General features: G+C 40.3%; 1 protein-coding gene across 3 annotated transcripts in view; it reads left to right on the top strand.

Moving 5' to 3' along the window:
* NCOR1 (nuclear receptor corepressor 1) overlaps positions 1-21412 on the top strand; it is a gene marked incomplete at both ends in the record, with an annotated part of 127711 nt that overhangs the window by 36777 nt on the left and 69522 nt on the right. For all 3 annotated transcript variants that reach the window (XM_080714199.1, XM_080714198.1, XM_080714200.1), the window contains 7 exons: positions 844-934; positions 5312-5490; positions 6224-6278; positions 6949-7047; positions 12173-12300; positions 18132-18349; positions 21089-21151. In XM_080714199.1, the coding sequence (XP_080570325.1) occupies positions 844-934; positions 5312-5490; positions 6224-6278; positions 6949-7047; positions 12173-12300; positions 18132-18349; positions 21089-21151 (833 nt within the window). The remainder of the gene's footprint in view (positions 1-843; positions 935-5311; positions 5491-6223; positions 6279-6948; positions 7048-12172; positions 12301-18131; positions 18350-21088; positions 21152-21412) is intronic.

Genomic DNA, 21412 nt, shown 5'->3' with positions numbered 1-21412 from the left:
TTCCTTGTTATTTTATCTAAGAATAGTGTAGGTCTCTTTACCTACACGTCTGTGGGGGACATTGGTTGTGCTTTTTCTATTGTTTTTAAACTGTTTAATGTATTTTTTTTAGTTTACCATCATGTTCTCTAGAAGCAGACCAAAGACTGTTGTTTGAAAAGGACATTGCATCAATAACTGGTTTCCTATAGCTAGTTATATGATTTTAGCTTGGGGATGTAACCTTTAAATCTCAGTTGTAGCACTTAAGGCATCATTAATTTAATGATGACTCAAGCAGATACTTAAATGTATTTATTCAATAGTATTTTAGGTTTCTGACTTACAGTTGCTTAAAAAATTCCCTCAAGCTGGATGCAGTGGTGCACACCTGTGATTTCAGTACCTGGGAGGCTGAAATAGGACAACCACAGGTTTGAGGCCACCCTCAGCAATTTAGTGAAACCCTGTTTCAGAATTAAAATGCCAGGTATGATGACGCACACCTGTAATCCTAGTACTTGGGAGACTGAGACAGGAGGATTGCAGGTTCATGCCCAGCCTCAGCAACTTGGCAAGGCCTTTCACAACTTGATGAGACCCAGTTTCAAAATAAAGAATAAAATAGAGTTGGGAGTGTAGCTCAGACACAGAATGCCCCTGGGATCAATCCCCAGTAACACACACACACACACACTCACTCAAGGGTTTGGAGTGTAGCTTAAAAGTAGTATGCCGCTGGGTTCAATCCCCAGTATCCACCCCTCGAATCTCATTCCTAAAAAGTAACCTGTGCTAATTAAATTTATATGTCTTCTTTATAAAAGGCCTTTAAATATGTTTATATTTCTTCCTCATATTCAGAGTTGGGCAGAGGGGAGCTGGTCTTTCAGCCACTATTGCTAGGAGTGAGCATGAAATTTCTGAAATTATTGATGGTCTCTCTGAGCAGGAGGTAAGAAATTTAATTGATTTAATTCAAATTAATTCATTAATAAGATATTTCAGCCCTATAGCCCTGTAATTAAGGATTTCTTTGTATGTAATTTGGGGAACTTTAGTTGCTGGAGTTTGAATTGTTCCAAAGACCGTGGCCAACCATCGAATGGTTTTAAACAAGGCGATCATGTTGGCATTTTACACAGATTCCCTTGTCAGCCGGGAGATTTGGAGAGAGGTCGGCGGCAGTGGGAGGGGTGTACAGGAGTGGGTGACGGGAGGGCCTGATGGAAGGTAGAATGGCCAGGATGCCTGGATCACATGTAGGGGGAAGAGGAAGGCACAGAGAGGGACTGCCTGGGGTCCAGGATGGAGCCTGGGCTGCCGGTCCTTCCCTAGAGCAGCGTAGGCGCGTGTGCCTTGTGGGTGGCAGTATGTGCTCCAAAGGGTGCCCTATAGCCTGGAGAGCCGGGACTGGAGGCTGCTAGGCATCAGTCAAGAGTGGTGACAGGAAGCTAAAGGGCAAGGAAGAGAGTATATGAGGTCAGAGTTAAACACAGAAATATCAATTTTCCAACAAGACTGCCATTTCACTAGTTTATATCGAGGAAATAATGCTTCTAAAAATATTCCTAAAATATTCCTAAAAAAAGGAATTCCACCCTTAAAAGCTTAGATTTATACAGCACTGTGAGAGAGAAAATGTGTGTGTGTGTGTGTGTGTGTGTGTGTGTGTGTGTGTGTGTTTATGTGTGTTTTTTTCCACTAAAAATCACATATGTGATTTTTACACATAAAACACATATTTTACATAATAAAATTATTTTACACATAAAACACATAAAACATATTTCCTTCATTTCCACTAAAAATAGTGGGCTTATTTTGTTTTTTAGGCATTTCCTTGGCTATGTCAAGAACAGAATTAATAAAATTATGAAACAATTATTAGAGACATGGTATATATTTGGAGAACATATCATCCAGGTTCAACAGCAGTGTTTGTGTCCTTAGGAAGCTTTTTCACTCTCCCAAAACAGAACCACTCAATATCTAATTAATCCCACGTCACACTGTTTCTTTTATGTATTTATCCTTCGTTTAACAATGATCTATGATCAGCTTGAGAACCATCTTCATGAGTGTGACTATTCCACTCTTGAATTCCCAGTGCTTCATGTTTAGTAACATATTAATAACGCAGGATGAGGATAAATTTTACTCTGTAACACCAAGTCTTCAGTAGCCAGGTTCCAGCCATCTGTTAGGGTTGGTCCAGAGACCAGCTACTGTGTATTAGAGTTTGCTAGCTTTGATTTTATAATATAGATTTACTAAACTTCCATCTCAAAATTTTGAGAGTCACTCTTGAAAGTAATAATTAAAGGTAATTCTTAGCTGTAATCCCAGTACTTGGGAGGCTGAACAGGAGGGTTACAAGTTGAAAGCCAGCCTTGATAATTTAGTGAGACTCTCAGCAAGTTAGTGAGACCCTGTTTCCAAGTAAAAAATAAAATTGATCTTGGGATGTAGCTCAGAGGTATATACCCTTGAGTTCAATCTCCAGCCCCATGTGCAAGCCCTCATGCTGGAGTGTGCGTGACACACATAAACACACACACACACACGTGCACACACACACACACACATTTTCTCTCACAGTGCTGTATAAATCTAAGCTTTTAAGGGTGGAATTCCTTTTTTTAGGTCATAAGTATGCAATTAATTTTTTTATAACATTAATTAGCAAGATACAATCTAAAATGTTGAATAATTTAAAAGTAATTCAGATAAGTAAAATCTCTTCTTATGTACTATTAAGCTCACTTAAGAGTAAAAAACAGGGTCACTAGTCTCTCAGTTGCAGTTTTTGCTACTGTTTAACTTAGACAGTATTTTCTGTTTTTATCAATATTATTGATTTTGATTGTAGCAGATTAATTATGTTTGCTTTTTTATTCAAGGGAAGCTTTAGGGGTAGTGGCTATTTAAATTGCTAACTGTGATAATATACTTTTATGTATTATCTCATTTAAACTGAATATTCTCTGAAATTGAGGCTAGGCATGGTGGAACATGCCTGCAACCCCAGTCCTTGAGAAGCTAAGATGGGAGGATCACAGGTTTGAATTCAACCTTAGTGACTTAGTGAGACTCTTCACAATCTAGTGAGACCCTGTTTCAAAACAAAAAATCAAAAAAGGACTAGGGGTGTACCTTGGAGGTAAAATGCCTTTAGGTTCAATCTCTCACCCCCCCCCCCAACAAAAAAGTATCATATGTTCTTGCCACTTGTTATTTCAGGATTCTTGTCAAACTAGCCCTGGAGAAGGGAGAAAACTTATATATCTAAGAGTTCTGTGAGCTTCCTTGAATCTCAGATTATTGTACCTAAGTAGACCTGGGGTGTTAATTTTCCTCCTTTCTCACTTCTGACACCCTGCTTTCTCAAAGAGAAACCACTTTGGAGTGGTATTTGGTTCTTTGGAATGTGTACACTTTTAGGGGCCATTATAATATTCAGCTACAGCTGGGCATGCTGCACATGTTGGCACATCCCTGTAATCCTAACAATTGGCAGGCTGAGATGGAAGATTGCAGTTTGAGGCATGGTTTTGAGACACATCTCAGCAACTTTGCGAGACTCTTAACATAATGAAACCCTGCTTCAGAACAAAAATTTAAAAGGGCTGGAGGTGTAGCGCGGAGGTAGAATGCCTCTTCATTCAACCCCCAGCACCCCCCACAATAATGTTATAATAATTATCATCGTCATTATTACATTCAGTTACAGAGACTCAAGCCTTTCTCTGCATTCTTACTTAGTATTAAGGCTCCAGCCATTTCTACAGCCAGTTTATATGTCACCTATCAGTGTTCTAGAGCAAACCAGCTTCACTTAGTCGAGGCGCTGTGAGAAATACTTCTTTAGGAATACAGTCATGTTTCCTTGAAAAATTTGTAGCTCAAATCAGAAATACATATTATAGATAATATGGCATAGTATTGGGACAAATGGATTTTTCATTCCTCTTGAGGCATTGTATTCAGAAATGTTTTAAAAATTTTTTTGGTGTAGTGGGGGTGCAACCCAGAGGCTTTTTTTTTTTTTTTAAATTCCAGGCTATACTCCCAGACCTATTTTATATTTTATTTGAAAACAGGGTCTCACTAAGTTGCCGAGAGCCTCACTTAAGTAGCTGAGTCTGGTTGAACCTGTGCGACTCTCCCAAATGCTGGGATTACAAGCGTGCACCACCACGCCCAGCGTATTCAGGAATATTAAAGCATAACCATAAGCAGTTATCTCATATTGTTTTTAAAAGCTCATGATTGAAATGATATCCATCCCATGGAAGTCGTAGCCATAGTTTTCTGCACTGATGATTAAATATGCATTAAATTTCTTTGCCTTGCCTCAGATTAGGGCACAGCTGGGAGCCTAATCTAGTTTTGTCAGTTGAGGTGATTTCAAGCTACTGTTTCAAACACTAGTGCTCAAAACTGACTGAGAGTACCTTGTGAAATTAGAAATTTAGGAAGGAATTGGCTACTAGGCAATTTTTTTTTCTTTTCTTTTTTTTTTTTTTTTGGTACTAGGGATTGAACCCAGGAGCAGTCTGCCTCTGAGTTTCACCCTCAGCCTTTTTATTTGTTTTGAATCAGTGTTTCACTTAAGTTGTTGAGGCTGACCTGGGACCTGTAATTCTCCTGTCTCAGCCTCCCAAGTACTGGGAGTACAGTACACCACACCCATTTGGCATTAATTTTTGTATGTTTGAAATTTCTTTGCCTTCCAGCTATCAGTTTTATTTAAGCAGAGATTTATTACCAAAGTAGTAGATTATAAAAATAAACATATGAGGCTACCGTATAGCTCAGTGCCTTCTATCATCTGTGAACCTTGGGTTCAATCCCCAGCACCACCAAAAAAAAAAAAAAAAAAATATATATATATATATATATATATATATATATATATATATATATATACTCAACTCCTATAATTAATTCACTAAATATTTATTAGACACAGGACTGATTATTATATATTAATTGTTGTAATATATACTATGGTTTTCACTAAGTACATATAGGTGCTTGTTATTTTTTACGGAACTGGGAATTGAACCCAGGGCGTTCTACCTCCATGCTATACCTCCAGCCCAATTTTATAGTCTTTATTTTGAAACAAAGTCTCACTAAGTTGCAGAGGGCCTCCCTAAGTAGCTGAGGCTGGCTGCAAACCTGTGGTCCTCCTGTCTCAACCTCCTAAGTACTGGGATTAAAAGCGTGAGCCACCACGCCCAGCTATATATGTGTTTTATAAATGTCTACTAAGATAACTGGTTTTTAAAATTGTTTTTAAGTAAGTTGCATTTCTTTTTTGCAGAATAATGAGAAACAAATGCGGCAGCTGTCTGTGATCCCACCGATGATGTTTGATGCAGAACAAAGACGGGTCAAGTTCATTAACATGAATGGACTTATGGAGGACCCTATGAAGGTTTATAAAGATAGGCAGTTTATGAATGTTTGGACGGACCATGAAAAGGAGATCTTTAAGGACAAGTAATTTAAATTTTAAATTATTCTCTAGTAGAAGTTTATATCACTTAGAAAAAGTATTTGATATTTACTTGAAAACTGAAACATTCCCCCCAAAACTAGACCTCATTTGGCATTGAATGGGTTCTGGGAGAAGCCTAGAGTATTGATCATCCCATAGGATTAAAGGTGGAAAGATAGCTAACCGATAACTGGGGATAGGGAGTCATTTTCTGAGAGAGTCCCAAACTTGGGTGCTGTTCAAATCACTTTGGGGACTCTTTTATAAGTATAGATTTCTGAGCCGGGCATGGTGGCGCACACTTGAAATCCCAGCATTTGGGACGGTGAGACAGGAGGGTTGCAGTTTGCGGCCAGCCTCAGCTATTTAGTGAGGCCCTCTGCAACTCAGTGCGACCCTGTTTCAAAATAAAGAATAAAAAATAGGGCTGTAGGTGTAACTTGGAGGTAGAATGCCCCTGGGTTCCATCCCAGACGCAAACACAGACACAAAAAAAGTATAGATTGCTGTTCTTACGATAGACACGTCAGTTCAGTTCCTGGTGGCTGCTTCCAGGACTTTACCCTTTCCAAGCCTCCAATGATTCTGCAGTTATTACTCAAATTGGCATGAGAAATCACTGGGAATTAGTCTGTATATATTATTTCTTTTTCCAAGGTTTTTTTTTTTCCATTTATATTTAAGTTGCTAACATGTTTGTATGTACGTGTATTTTCGTTTTATTTTTTTACTCAGGTTTATCCAGCATCCAAAAAACTTTGGACTAATTGCATCCTACTTGGAAAGGAAGGTAAGAAATGGTTTGCATTAATATTTCCAAGTTTTTGAATGCTGTTACTTTGGAGTTTTTGTGCTCTATCAAGCAAAGTATTTAAGTAGAATTGATTTTTTGCCAAGGCTTGATACAGAAAAGATTCTCATGTGATAAAATGCATGGAATGTGATAGTTGGAATTATTTTAGAAATCTTAAGTATAGAATACAGAATTAACTTTCATAGTCAAGGAAAAATGACATGATCTTATATTCTTTAAAAATACATAGATTACTGTGCTTTTTAAAAGTCAGTATGCTTTTAGTTAAAATGTCAGAGTCCTGTGCCTTTGAATTTTAGTTTTTTTAGCAAAATATTTGGAGTGACATTTTGCTTATTTATATGCCTAGTAAGAGTATTTCCTTACTCATTAATAAAAAAGTATTTGAATATTTCTGACAGTTCTTTGTATCTTTAATACAATTTGGATTGAGAAAATTACCTATTAAAATAGTAAAAATATGTATATGTTTACTGTCATAATGTACGTATATATTTGGAGGCTAAGTAAGTCTTAAAAATATCAACCGTGTATGTGTCTTTTTAATTTACACCTAGGAAATATCAGCAATTTCCTATCAAAGTATTTTATTTTTAAAAATTTGTCATTTCATTGGATTTTAAAAAATGAACTTTTCGTCTTACAGAGTGTTCCTGATTGTGTTTTATATTACTATTTAACCAAGAAAAATGAGAATTACAAAGCACTAGTTAGAAGGAATTATGGAAAACGCAGAGGCAGAAACCAGGTATGTTTCATTACTATGTAGGGAAGATGTTTCTAGGATGATGGAATATGAAGATAAAATATAACGGGGGGGGGAGTTTTACACCAAACATGTAATTTAGAGATTGATTTTATGTTGAATCAGTTACATTGTTATGAATGACTTATGAGTGCTATGATTATTTTGACTTCTAATTTTTTTTTTTTTTGCACTACCTGGGATTGAACCCAGGGATGCTATATGTAGCTCTGAGGTATCCCTAGCCTTTTTTATTTGCTATTTTGATGCAGAGTCTTGCTAAACTGCCAAGGATAGCCTCAAACTTGCAATCTTCCTGCTTCAGTCTTCCAAATTGAAGGGATTGTAAGCATGTGGCACTGTATCTGGCCAAAATGAATGAATTTGAAGTTTCTGGTGTGATAAAATTTATATGAAAAGTTTATACTTTCCTGTCATCTGAATCATACATTTCAGTGTCATTGATAATCATATAACTAAATATGAAGCTTTTACTTCATACAGTGTCTTTAAGCAGTCCCTTTGTCTGAGGAGGGGACAAGTACAGTGAGGGAGAGAGGAACAGCATGGTTCCACCATGCCCGGCTTGCTTGCTTGCTTTCTTGCTTTTTTTTGTGGTACTGGGGATTGAACTCAGAGGCATTCTACCTCCGAGCTACACCCTAGCTCTTTTTTTTTTTTTTTTTTTGGTGGTACTTGGGGTGGAACCCAGAGGCTTTCTACCTATGGGCTATACTTCCAGACCTATTTTATGTTTTATTTGGAAACAGGGTCTCACTAAGTTGCTGAGAGCCTCATTTAGTAACTGAGGCTGGCTTCGAACCTGTGTGATCCTCCTGTCTCAGCCTCCCAAGCGCAGGGATTACAAGCGTGCGCCACCACTCCCGGCTATAGCCTTTTTTTTTTTTTTTTTTTTTTTTTTTTTTTTGCGGGTCTGGGGATGGAACCCAGGGACATTTGACCTCCGAGCTACACCCCCTGCCCTATTTTTTATTCTTTATTTTGAAACCGGGTCTCACTGAGTTGCAGTGGCCTCACTAAGTAGCTGAGGCTGTCCGCGAACCACGATCCTCCAGTCTCAGCCTCCCGAATGCTGGGATTACAAGCGTGCGCCACCACGCCCGGCGCTATAGCCCTATTTTTTATCCTTTATTTTGAAACAAAGTCTCACTAAGTTGAAGAGGGCCTCGCTAGGTAGCTGAGGCTCTTGGGGAACCCTTGGTCCTCTTGTCTCATCCTCTCAAGTACTGGGATTAGAAGTATGCATCACCATGCCTGGCTATATTTTTTAGGATAAATCCAGGAAGATTGTCCAGATTCTGAATGTCTCTGTGTACCATGTGTATTTTTATTTTTGTGTGTGGTGCTGGGGATGGAAGCTGGGCCTTCTGAATACTAAGTGAACACTTTACCACTGAACTCTACATCCTCAGACCCTGGATGTGTTATTATTAATGTAAAGCCAGCAGGTCTTACTGGGCTGTAGTGGAGAAGAGAGATGGACAGTAATCAAGGCTAACATCAGATTTTAGCTTGTGAAGTTACTATTTGCTTTGATAGGTAGGACTGGCAAAGAGGCAGGTTTTAGAAATATCTAAATTTCAAAGACTTTTAGATGTCCATGTAGTTCAATATGTAAGTCTGGAGTGTAGGAAAAAGATCTGGAGTGGAAATGTTGAATTTGCTGTTATGTCTAAAAAGTTCATAATGGGTTCTTATTTAAAGAGGAATCTAATTACAATTTATTTTATTTGTTTGTTCATTGGCTAGTTGGTTGATTTATGTATTTATTTTTTGGTACTACAAATTGAATCCAGGGAGTTTCTACCTCTGTGCTACATCCCCAGCCCTTTTTATTTTGAAGCAAGATCTGTGTGTCAGTTCTGTTGACTTTATCCTGGTGGATGTAGAGAACCAAATAATATAAAAATCTCATTGCTCTTACCAGGCAAGCTCAGGTCAGACCAAGTTAATTCAGATAGTGTACTTCAAGAATCTTGAAACCAGGCATGGTTCCAGCTCTTGGGAGGCTGAGACAGGAGGATTGTAGGTTCAAAACCAGCCACAGCAACTTAGCAAGGCTCTCAGCAACCTAGGGAGACCCTGTTTACAAATAAGAAATAACATTGGGCTGGGGTGTAGCTTAGAGGTAGAATACCTCTGGTTCAATTCTCAACACGGAAAGAAGGAAGGAAAGAAAATGAAAAGAAACGCCACATTCTGCAGTGTAAACTCCTGTCTTGTAAATTCCATGCAGATGGAATTTCGGTGTTCCCTGGTAGAGACGAATGCTAAGGACATGGTCACATACTTGCTTTGTGTGCATGGGAAATTGTGCTCTTTCTTTTATGCTGACTGACACCACTTCCTCCTTCACCTCATCAAGTTAAATTCTTCAAAGACTCAGAAACACATATGAGTGTCGTAACTTTCAACTTGGAAGACTTTCTGATTGAACTGCTGTTAGAGTAAATATTAGTTAGAATATTTTGGACTAGTTAAAACATTAGACAGATGGAAAGAGCCGTAGACCCCAGTGCTTTGCGGCCTTATCCCTAGAATCTTGGTTCCATGTCTCTTAGAGTAGGTAGTGATGGCTTTCTTACAGGCCAGTGTGAACACTGGATGTGTATGCAAAGTCCACAGTGCAGCGTGACGTGATGCACGCTGGGAGTGAATGGTGCCGTGGTTATCTATCTTGCCATCACCAGGCTGTGTTTTTTTTTGTTGTTGTTTTGTTTTTTTTGTGGTACTGGGGTTCCTGGAAGCCCTTCTATATCTGGGCTACACTCCCAGACCTATTTTTTAATTTTTGGAAACAGGGTCTCTTAAGGCAGCGTGGCTGGCTTCGAACTTGCACAATCCTCCTATCTCCACCTCCCAAGTGCGGGGATTACAAGCGTGTGCCACCACGCCCGGCACCAGGCTGTGTTTTTGGTAATTGACAACTTTCATTCATCAGGAAGTTAGTCTGAAATTCTTTTGGTTTAACAATATTAGTTACTGATTTATTTTGATAAGATAGAAATAAGATTTTTTCTTTTTGTCTGAAGTGTCTTTTAAAAGAAAATATTGTACAGTAGTAAAGTGGTACAGCATTCTTTGTGCCTCGTATACATTTTCAGTTAGCTGTTGCTTCTTTACTTTTTAAAATTTAATTTACTTTTTGTGGTGCTGGGGATTGAACCCAGTGGCATTGCCTTTCACATTCTTCATTTAAAAGATGTGTAATGTGATCTCACACTCAGCTTGTTTTACGTTGTAAGACCTCCTGAATAGATGGCCACTTGTTTTGTTCACTCAAATTTAAGTACTGGGCTTAGGAAGGTTTCCTGTGGGAAGCATGATCCTCTTTGACTGCAGCCAGCCGGTGGAGTGGTTGAGGGTTGTAACCTGGAGACTGCATCCTAGAGCATGCACGAAGCAAAAGCAATTCCAGCCGCCTCCTGTTTAAACCAGAAATATTCCTTCTTCTCCACAAGTCTTAGTGAAGGTCGAGGAGAGGAAGTGCGTATGGGCTGTGCTTCCCCCATGCACTACTGCCTCTTGGGAGTGGTGACCATTGAATCCAGCTACCCAGCCTAAGCTTCCACATCCTAAAATGAGAAGGGCTTCTCTCCAACTGCCACTACCCATGCCCCGTCCACCCCACACCTTCATCTTGCTGATACAGCTTGATCTCTTCATGAACTTTTATTCTTTAGTCTACTGGATTTTTACGGTCCCTCAAGAAGGAACTGCATTTAGAGCCGAGCATGGTGGTACACAATTGTAATCCTAGTACTTGGGAGGCTGAGACAGGAGGATCCCTGGTTTGCAGCCAGCTTCAGCTACTTAGGTTCTCTGCAACTTAGTGAGACCCTGTTTCTGTTTTGTTTTGTTTTGTTTTGTTTTGTTTTTGCTGGTCTGGGAATGGAACCCAGGGGCATTTGACCTCCGAGCCACACCCCCTGCCCTATTTTTATTCTTTATTTTGAAACCGGGTCTCACTAAGTTGTGGAGGGCCTCACTAAGTAGCTGAGGCTGTCCGCGAACCATGATCCTCCGGTCTCAGCCTCCTGAATGCTGGGAGTATAAGCGTGCGCCACCATGCCCGGCTGAGACCCTGTTTCAAAAGAAAAAATAAAGCTGGGTGTGGAGGTGTACGTTTGTAATCCCAGCATTTTGGAGGCTGAGACATGAGGATCGTGGTTCGCAGACAGCCTGGGCTACTATTTGAAGCCCTTTGCAACTCAATGAGAACCTGTTTCAGAATAAAAAATAAAAAGTAGAGCTGGGGTGTAGCTTGGAGGTAGAATGCCCCTGGGTTCTATTCCCAGTACTGCAAAAATAATAAATAAATAAACAAACAAACAAATAAATAAGGCTGGGTTATATATAGTAGCAGATTCCTAGCGGGACGTGGTGCTGCACGCTTGTAATTCCTGCGCTTGGGAGGCGGAGACAGGAGGATCATGCAGGCTAGAAGCCAGCCAGGCTGGCTTTAAGAGACCCTGTTTCCAAATAAAAATATAAAATAGGTCTGGTGGTGTAGCCCAGAGGTAGAAGGGCTTCCAGGAACCCCAGTATCACCAAAAAACAAAAACAAACAAACAAAAAACCCAAAAGAGAGCACCAATCTCAGTTTTCTTTTTTTTTGGGGGGGGGGGGATACTGGGGATTGAACTCATGTGCATTCTACCTCCGAGCTATACCCCTAGACCTATTTTTTATTTTTATTTTGAAACAGGGTCTCACTAGGTTTGTGAGAGTCTCATTCCTTGCTGAGGCTGTTCTTGAACATGCATTCCTCCAGTCTCAGCCTCCCAATAACTGGGATTACAGGTGTGTGACACCATGCCCTGCTCCAAACTCAGATTTCTGAGTGAAATATAAGTGTTCTCACCTGATAGTTGTAAATGCTATGAGTATTTTATGTATGTATGTGTGCGTACATGTAATACTTTTCAAGCAATTAATATAGAATATGTTTAAAAGTGCTGGTTTAATATTTAATACTTCTGATTGCATTGTAAGTGATTAACAACTAATTATTTAAAATTTAGATGAGTATTATAATTTATCATCACAGTTTGAAAGGCTATTTCTGTCACCTTTGTATTTCATAAATGATGGTTTATTTTAGCAACAAATTGCCCGCCCTTCACAAGAAGAAAAAGTAGAAGATAAAGAAGAGGATAAAACAGAAAAAACAGAAAAAAAAGAAGAGGAAAAGAAAGATGAAGAAGAAAAAGATGAGAAGGAGGACTCTAAGTGAGTTAAATAATTAGAGTTAAATAAGTGTTAGTTACTTTTTTCCCCCTTTTTTTCTGGTACTGGGGATTAAATCCAGGGCCTTTATATTTCTACTGTACACCCTTAGCCCTTTATATTTTTTAATTTTTATTTTTAAGCCAGATGTGATAGTGCATCCTTGTAATCCCAGAGCTTGGGAGGCTGAGACAGGAGGATTGCACAGGTTCGGAGCCAGCCCCAGCTACTTAGTGAGGCTCTCAGCAACTTAGTGAGACACTGTTTCCAAATAAAACATAAAAAGATAGGTCTGGGAGTATAGCTCAGAGGCTAAAGAAAGCCCCTGGATTCCATAAAAATATATATATTTATATTTATTTTTATTTTATTTTTCCGGTACTGCGGATAGAACCCAGGAACATTTAATCTCTGAACCACATTCCGAGCCCTAATTTTTTTATTCTTTATTTTGAAACAGGGTCTCACTGAGTTGCAAAGGGCCTCACTAGGTAGCTGAGGCTGGCCATCAACTGTGATCCTCCTGTCTCAGCCTCCAGAATGCTGGGATTACAAGCATGAACTATCACTCCTGGCTTATTTTTTAATTTGAGGCAGGTGCTCATTAAATTGTTAAGGCTGGTCTTGCACTTGCAATCCTCATATCTCAGCTTTTCAAGTAATGGAAATATATGCGTGCACCTCTGTGGCCAATTTATAGTTACACGTGTGTGTGTGTGTGTGTGTGTGTGTGTGTGTGTGTGTGTGTGTGTGTGTGTGTGGTATTAGGGTTCCAGGAAACCCTTCTTCCTCTGGGCTATACTCCCAAACACATTTTTATATTTTTATTTGGAAACAGGGTCTCTTAAGCCACTGAGGCTGGCTTCGAACCTGTGTGATCCTCCTGTCTCCACCTCCCAAGTGCAGGGATTACAAGTGTGCACTGCCACACCCGGCAACTATAGTTACTTATTTTTTTTATTTATTTATTTTTTTTTGTGGTGCTGGTGATTAAACTCAGAGGCATTCTAATTCTAAGCCAAACTCTTAACCCTGATTTGTTTTTATTTGAAAACAGGGTCTTGCTAAATTGTAGAGAGTCTCACTGAATTGCTGAGGCTGGCTTCCAATCTGCGATCCTCTTGTCTTAGCCTCCCAAGTGCTGCAATTATAGGCATGCACCACTATGCCTGGTCTCATGGTTACTTTTTTTTTTTGGTGGTGGTACTGGGGATGGAGCCCTTCTGTCTCCGGGCTACACTCCCAGACCTATTATATATATTTTTTTTGGAAAAGGGTCTCTTAAGACAGTGAGGCTGGCTTTGAACCTGCGGGATCCTCCTGTCTCTTCCTCGCAAGCACAGGGATTACAAACATGCACCACCACGCCCAGCTCATGGTTGCTTTTAAATGATGAAACTTAATCTATTGAAAGTGTAAAATGTTAAATAAAAGAATCAGGGTTCTTTGACTCTCTGATAGTTCTTTGACATGCCTAATAAAGTAAATATAACTTTGTACTTTATAGATTATTTGCCATATGTACATTATAACTTTTGAAGAGATAGGCTATAATAATGTGTACTTATCTCCAAGATGTAGTGATTATATTTAGAAGATTACTCTCTTTTTTGAGCCTCAAATAGTATACATTAGCTAATGGAAAATTATTGAGAAAGGAATAGTTTTTGTTTATATATTATATTTCGAGTTCATTGATTTTTATTTATTACATATATACAATTCTTGATTTATTTGTTGGTGTTGGCATTTTCCTGGTTATGAAAATAATTCTTGTTTATTAGTAGAAAATCAGGAAAAGGGCCAGGGGTGGTGGCACATGTTTGTAATTCTAGTACTTGGGAGGCTGACATAGGAGGATCACAGTTCTCAGAGCGCTTCAGCTACTTATTAAGGCCCTCCACAACATAGTGAGACCCTGTTTCAAAATAAAGAATAAAAAGTAGGGCTAGGTAGGGATGTAGTTTGGAAGTAGAATGCCCCTGAGTTCTATCTCCAGTAATGGGGGGGGGGAGGAAAAGAAAGCAAAATACAATGAAAATGAAACTATCATTTTGCCAAGAGAGATAGCTACTCGTGATGTTTTTGTACATATCTAGGGGCAGGGTGGCACAGAGACCTTAAGAGCTGATTTTGTTGATTTCCCCCAAAGATGAGCTATATCATTTACCTAAACTAAAATTCAGCGATTTTGATATATATAGTGATATGTGTAGACAGTTTATATGTTCTTGTGTAGTTTTTACCAGAATTGTAATGTTTGGGATGTTTCTACCATCCCAGAACATTCCTTTAGGCTTGTTTGAAGTACATTTCTCTGCCCTCATTCCCAGTACTCTAGAGTTATATATAAATGAAGTCATACCTTTTGTGATAGTCAGCTTTCTGTCTCTATAATAAATGTTAGAGGTAATCAACTTACAAGGAGCTCTTACTTTTAGAGGTTTCAGCTTATGCTTGCTTGACCCTGTTGCTTGGGGTATGTGGCAGGGGAGCATGGTGAACACATGGTGAAACAGAACGTTTTGACCAGAAAGTAAAGGGGGTTGGGAGAGAGGCCAGGGTCTACAGTCCCCTTCAAGGACACTCCAGTGACCTAATGACCTCTCCCTAGGGTATGCCTCCTGAAGGCTGCACCGCCTTCTAGTAGTGCTGCCCCAGGGACTAAGCCTTTATCACGTGGGCCTTTAGGGGATGTTTATAGCTCCAAATATACCAAGCAATTAGCATAAACGCCTTTGAGATTAGTCCAGGTTGTTGTATCAGTAGTATGTGCTCTTCAAAGTAGCTAAGGTGTTATTTCGATAATCCTTTAGAAATACTAAAGGTTTACTTAGTTTTATGGGAACTAGAGCTGCCTAAGTTGCTTAATATGGTTTTTATTTTGTTTTGTTTTGGTCGTACTGGGGTTCCTGGAAACCCTTCTACCTCCAGGCTACACTCCCAGACCTATTCTTTTTTTATATATTTTTATTTGGAAACAGGATCTCTTAAACCAGCAAGGCTGGCTTCGAACCTGCACGATCCTCCTGTCTCCGCCTCCCAAACGCGGGGATTATAAGCATGCACCACCACGCCTGGCTTAATATGGTTTTAAAAGTGTACAATATTTATACTTTTATAATTTTATACCTTAGGAAGATACCTGTAAAAGTGCTGTTCATTAGAACAGCCATGTCTTTATTTTATTTTCTTTGAAGATGCCATATATTGACTTTACTCTTTTCTTAAAAATATCTAAGTATTTAACCAAGCATTCATTTCCTATGTGAGCCAGGTCTTAGGGAGGATGCAAAACATATGTAAGATGTAATATTCCCAAGTAGTTCATGATCTACCAGGGGAAAACTGGGCAAAGTACAGGTACTATTCACAAAAAGACAGAGAGAGAGAGAGGGAGGGAGGGAGAGAGGGAGGGAGAGAGGGGGGTGGGAGAAGAAAAGAAAAAACAAGCCTGGAAATAAGAAAGGAGCAGAAGCAGGCATTGTGTTGTACAGACCAGTGGTTGAGGTGGCTTCTGTTCCACACATGTCTGTGTGTTTGAACACCCATCAGCTTAGTTGGAGAAGCCCCACCTCAGCCAGTGCCTCCACATCCCTCTCCTGCATTGTCTTGAATCTTGCAGTAGCTCTGTGAAATGTCATTAATTGACCTCACTTTACAAATTAGGAAACTAGGCTCATTGAAGGGCAGTGGCTTGCCCAGGGCCATTGCCTGTCTCATAAATCCCAGGACTCTGGCATGAGCCAGGCAGCCTGCCCCTGGTGGTCATTCTCCTGACCGTGGAGCCATACCTTACTGCCCTGTGTTCATATATACTATATTGGAAGTCATTCAGAGTACTGAGTCTGATTTAATAAAACAGTATGTGGATTATTATTACAGAGTACGTATCTGTCACAACGACTCTGTTCAAATGTCTTCGTTTCACAGATACGACTGCTCAGAGCAAAGGCAAAACATCCATGACCCCGCCTTTTGTATGTGGAGCCCTTACCTCTAGACTTCCTCATGGACTGGTCTGGTTTTGAATCATGTTTGACATATGCTTGGTTTTTTTTCCCCAATAGTTTATTGGTGCATTGCAATTATCCATCATAGTCAGTGTCCATGTATTAAGAAGCCAAGTGCAGCTCTTTGCTATTTCCTTCATATCCCACTTGCCCTCTCCCCCTGCACTGAGTCTTTGAGATTGGTGGTGGTACTTTCATGTATTGCCTCAGTAGTATTTGAGTGCTTTTAAGTGGTGGTGGGGATCAATATACATTTGGCGAAAATATGAATTAGTACAACCATTATAAAAGTCAGTTTGGAGTTTCCTCAAAAGACTAGGAATGGAGCTGGGTGTGGTGGCACATGATTGTAATCTCAGTACTTGGAAGGTTGAGACAGGATTGCAAGTTCATAGCCAGTCTCAGGTACAGTGAGGACCTCTGCAACTTAGTGAGATCTTGTTTCAAAATAAAGAATAAAATATAGGGCCGGGGGTGTAACTTGGAGGTAAAATGCTCTTGGGTTCCATTCCCAGTACTGCAAAACTAGAAATGTAACCACCTATATGACCTAGGTATACCACTCTTTGGTATCCTTAGTTCTTTAGAACGAAATTCTGAATACTTTTATGATACACACAAACTCATGATTAATGGCGGCATAATTTACAATAGCCACATTATGGAACAGTTGAAATTTGCTTCAATTTGAAGTCCATTACTACATAAACTTGTAAAACATCCTAATTTGAGCCAGGGATGGTGGTACATGCTGTATTCCCAGTATTTGGGAGGCTGAGACAGGAGGATCACAGGTTCCTGGACAGCCTCAGCTACTTAGTGAGGCCCTCTGCAACTTAGTAAGACTCTGTTTCAAAATAAAGAAAAAAAAAAGAGGGCTGGGGGTATAGCTCAGAGGTAGAATGCCCTTGGGTTCCATCCCTAGAACTACACACACAAATCCTAACTTAAGCCATTCAAAGCTATTCAAGATCAGGGTAGAAGAGAACCAACCTTCCTTCCTTCTTTCCTTCCTTCCTTCCTTCCTTCCTTCCTGTATTGGGGATGGAACCCAGGGACCTTCTACCTCCGGGCTACACTCCCAGACCTATTTTATATTTTAGGTGGAAACAGGGTCTCACTTAAGTTGCTGAGATCCTCACTAAGTAGCTGAGGCTGGCTTCAAACCTGTGTGATGCTCCTGTCTCAGTGCGGGAATTACAAGCGTATGCCACCACGCTCAGCTAACTTTTCATATTTTTTAAATTATCAAGAGAGTGGAGTAGATTTATCCAATTTCTTTTCTTTCTCCCTTCCTTCCTTCCTTCCTTCCTTCCTTCCTTCCTTCCTTCTTCCTTCTTCCTTCTTCCTTCTTCCTTCCTTCCTTCTCCCCTGTGGTCCAGGGAGTAAACTCAGGGTCATTCTACCTTTGAGCTACATCCCCAGCCCTATTTTGAAACAGGGTCTCAGTAAGTTGTGGAAGGCCTCACTAAGTAGCTGAGGCTGCCACAAGCCTGTGATCATCCTATCTCAGTTTCCCAAGTATTGGGATTAAAAGCGTGTGCTACCATGCCTGGCAGATGTATTCAATTTTTGTTTAAAAGATGTTCGTGCTGGGTGCAGTGGTGCACACCTATAATCGCAGTACTTGGGAAGTTCTAGGCCAGTCTGGATAACTTAGCATGACCGTGTTTCAAAATAAAAAATAAGGTAAGGTTGGGTATAACTTGGGGCAAGAGCACTCCTGGGTTTAACCCCTAGTACCAAAAAAAGGGGCTCAAAACTGCAACTCTGTTTGATGTGTGTATAAGTCATACAAGTTTTCATTGCTTTTGTTTTCAGAGAAAATACCAAGGAAAAGGATAAAACAGAAGGTACAACAGAAGAAACTGAGGAGAGGGAGCAAGCCACGCCCAGGGGACGAAAGACAGCCAACAGTCAGGGGCGTAGAAAGGGCCGGATCACCAGGTCCATGACAAACGAAGCTGCAGCTGCCAGCGCTGCCGCTGCCGCAGCCACTGAAGAGCCCCCACCGCCTCTGCCTCCTCCGCCAGAGCCCGGTGAGCAGGAGGGATTCACTAGCCCAGGCCTTGGTTGGTTGGGAATTCTGGTTCAATGTTAGGGTAGGGCAGGGACCTCTGATATTGACAACCTAGAGTCATCGTGATGCCCTGCCTTTAAGTTTCTTAAACATTGATATCAAAGCTGGAATTACAAGTGTGCGCCACCACGCCCAGCTTTGCTTGCTTTCTTGCTTCCTTCCTTCCTTCTTTCTTTCTTACACTGGGGGTGGAACCCAGGGACTTTTCTACCTCCAGGCTATACTCCTGGACTTATTTTATACTTTATTTGGAAATAGGGCCTCACTAAGTTGCTGAGAGCCTAAGTAGCTGAAGTTGGCTTTGAACCTGTGTGATCCTCCTGTCTCAGCCTACCAAGTGCTGGGATTACAAGCATGCGCTACCACGCCCAGCTCTTTTTTTTTCTTTTTTCTTTTTTCTTTTTTAATCTCTTTTTTGTGGTACTAGAGATAGAAGCCAGGGGCATTCTGCCTATGACCTACACCCCAATCCTATTTTATTTTTTATTTTTTAATTTTTGGCAGTACTGGGGTGGAACCCAGGGGGCATTCTACCTCTTGAGCTATACTCACAGCCCTATTTTTTATTCTTTATTTGGACACAGGGTCTCACTGAGTTGCAAAGGATTACACTAAGTAACCAAAGCTGTTCACAAACTGCGATCCTCCTGTCTCAGCCTCTTAAATGCTGGGATTACAAGCGTGTGCCACCATGCCTGACTTTATTTTTTATTTTGAAACAAGATCTCACTAAATTGCTGAGATTGGCCATGAACCTCCTGTCTCAGCCTCCCAAGTACTGGGATTACAGGATTGTGCCACCCTGCCAAGCTAATATTTTCTAATTCCTATATAATCTCCATTTTAATTTTTTAAATGGCTCAGCAATGTTGGTATATTTCTGAGATTTGACTTATTTCTTCTTTATTGGTAAATGATTAAGCTATTTCCTTCCTGATTTTAAACCTACATACATAGCAATATAGTAAAAAAAAAAAATCCTTATTACATAGCATTTTCTTTCTGTTAATTTTTTTTCAGTACTGGGGATGGAACTTAGAGGCATTCTACCTCTGAGATACACCCTCAGCCCTATTTTTTATTCTTATTTTGAAACAGGGTCTCACTGAGTTGCAGAGGGCCTCACTAAGTATTTGAGGCTGTCCATGAACTGCAATCCTCCTGTCTCAACCTTCCAAATGCTGGAATTACAAGCATGCGCCACCATGGCCGGTGTGAAACCCTATTTCAAAGTTAACAAAATATAGGGCTAGAGGAGCCAGATATGGTGGCATATGCCTGCAATCTCAGTACTGGGGAGGCTGAGACAGGAGGCTCACAGGTTCAAGGACAGCCTCAGCAACTTACTGAGACCCTGTTTTAAAATAAAAAATAAATCTTATATGGTGGCACATGCCTGTAATCCCAGTACTTGGGAGAATGAGACAGGAGGATTGCATGTTTGAGGCCAGCCTTAGGAATTTAGGCCATGTGCAACTTGGTGAGACCCAAAATAAATAAAACATAAAATAGGGCTTGGAGGTAGCTCAGAGGTAGAACCCCCCTGGGTTCAATTCCCAGTACCACACAAATAATGATAATAAGAATAAAATTAAGAAAGAAATTAGGATTGTGGGTATAGCTCAGAGGTAGAATGTCTCTGGGTTTCATTCCCAATACTACAAGAAAAAAGAAACAAAATTTTTAAAGGAATCAATTTTTCGCAAAGGAACACTGGGCCCAAGAATCCAGGCATGTTTCGATTTTACAAAATACCATCTAATTAACCTATAAAAGGGTTATGTTTATGGTCAGTGCCACTGTCAGTGCGTCATGGTACCAATTTTACTGTAATATGAAAGTATGAAAGTTGATGCAAATTGTAGAAATGACAAGAATGATGTGGGGGCCCTAAGTAGACAGGAGCATGAAAGACTGTGGGGGCAGGTCATGATGGGCTCATGCAGGCTGTGTCTTGCTTTGCTTATGATGGAGGGAGCTTGCACGGGCTTTTCAATACAGGAGTGCTGATTAGATTTGCTAAGGACTGCAGGCTGACTCTGTGTATGTGGAGTGGCTATTAGAACTGACACATGTCATTGGATGTCATTTAGACAAGGGGAATTGAAAGTAAGTCCGAAGAGCCTGCCAGTCATTCTAGTGACTAGCTGGGTTGTGGTACTTTTAAATTGAGAAAGTATAGCAAAGCTCATGTCAGACCTGGTATTTTCAATTTTCTTTCTAATGTAAAAGAGCAAGCATTTCGCACATGATTTACCTCTGCTTACTGGATGTCAGACACAGGGCAATGAACAGAAGGAGGTAGGAGATAGGAGGGCTGTGAGATGAGGAGAGGAGCCTGAGCGCCTTCCTGTCCAGGAAATGAGATGTTATGTCTTCCGACAGTGCGGGAGAGCAGGGGTGTAGGTCTGCCAAGCTGTAAGGCACTAGGCAAGGGGGCTCTCTCAAAACAAAGTGGAAGATTTTTGAACATGTGCGCTTGGATGGAACTCTTGAAAACACAGAAGATCATCACAGGGAGCGGCATGGGACTTTTCCAACTAGTTGATTAGTGAGAGGCTGATAACATCTAGTGTCCATATTTGCTTTAACAAATGCTTTAAACAGGCAGATCGATAAGTTATAGGTTACATGGTTTGTCTGAATGAGAGATTTAACTTTTTCTCTGCCTGATACTTATTTTTTTGTTTCATATCAGTTTCCACAGAGCCTGTAGAGACCTCTCGATGGACAGAAGAAGAAATGGAAGTTGCTAAAAAAGGTAAATTATAATAGATCAACTCCCAGGGTTTTGTTGTTATGTATGTATTTATTTTATTTATTTATTTATTTATTTATTTTGGTGGTACTGGGGTTCCTGGAAACCCTTCTACCTCCAGGCTACACTCCCAGACCTGTTATATATTTTTTTATTTGGAAACAGGGTCTCTTAAGCCAGCAAGGCTGGCTTTGAACCTGCGCGATCCTCCTGTCTCCGCCTCCCAAGCGCGGGGATTACAAGCGTGCACCACCATGCCCGGCG

Source organism: Muscardinus avellanarius (genome assembly GCF_963383645.1).
Source record: "Muscardinus avellanarius genome assembly, chromosome: 16".
Taxonomy (NCBI): domain Eukaryota; kingdom Metazoa; phylum Chordata; class Mammalia; order Rodentia; family Gliridae; genus Muscardinus; species Muscardinus avellanarius.
This window is presented reverse-complemented; position numbering and strand designations above follow the sequence as displayed.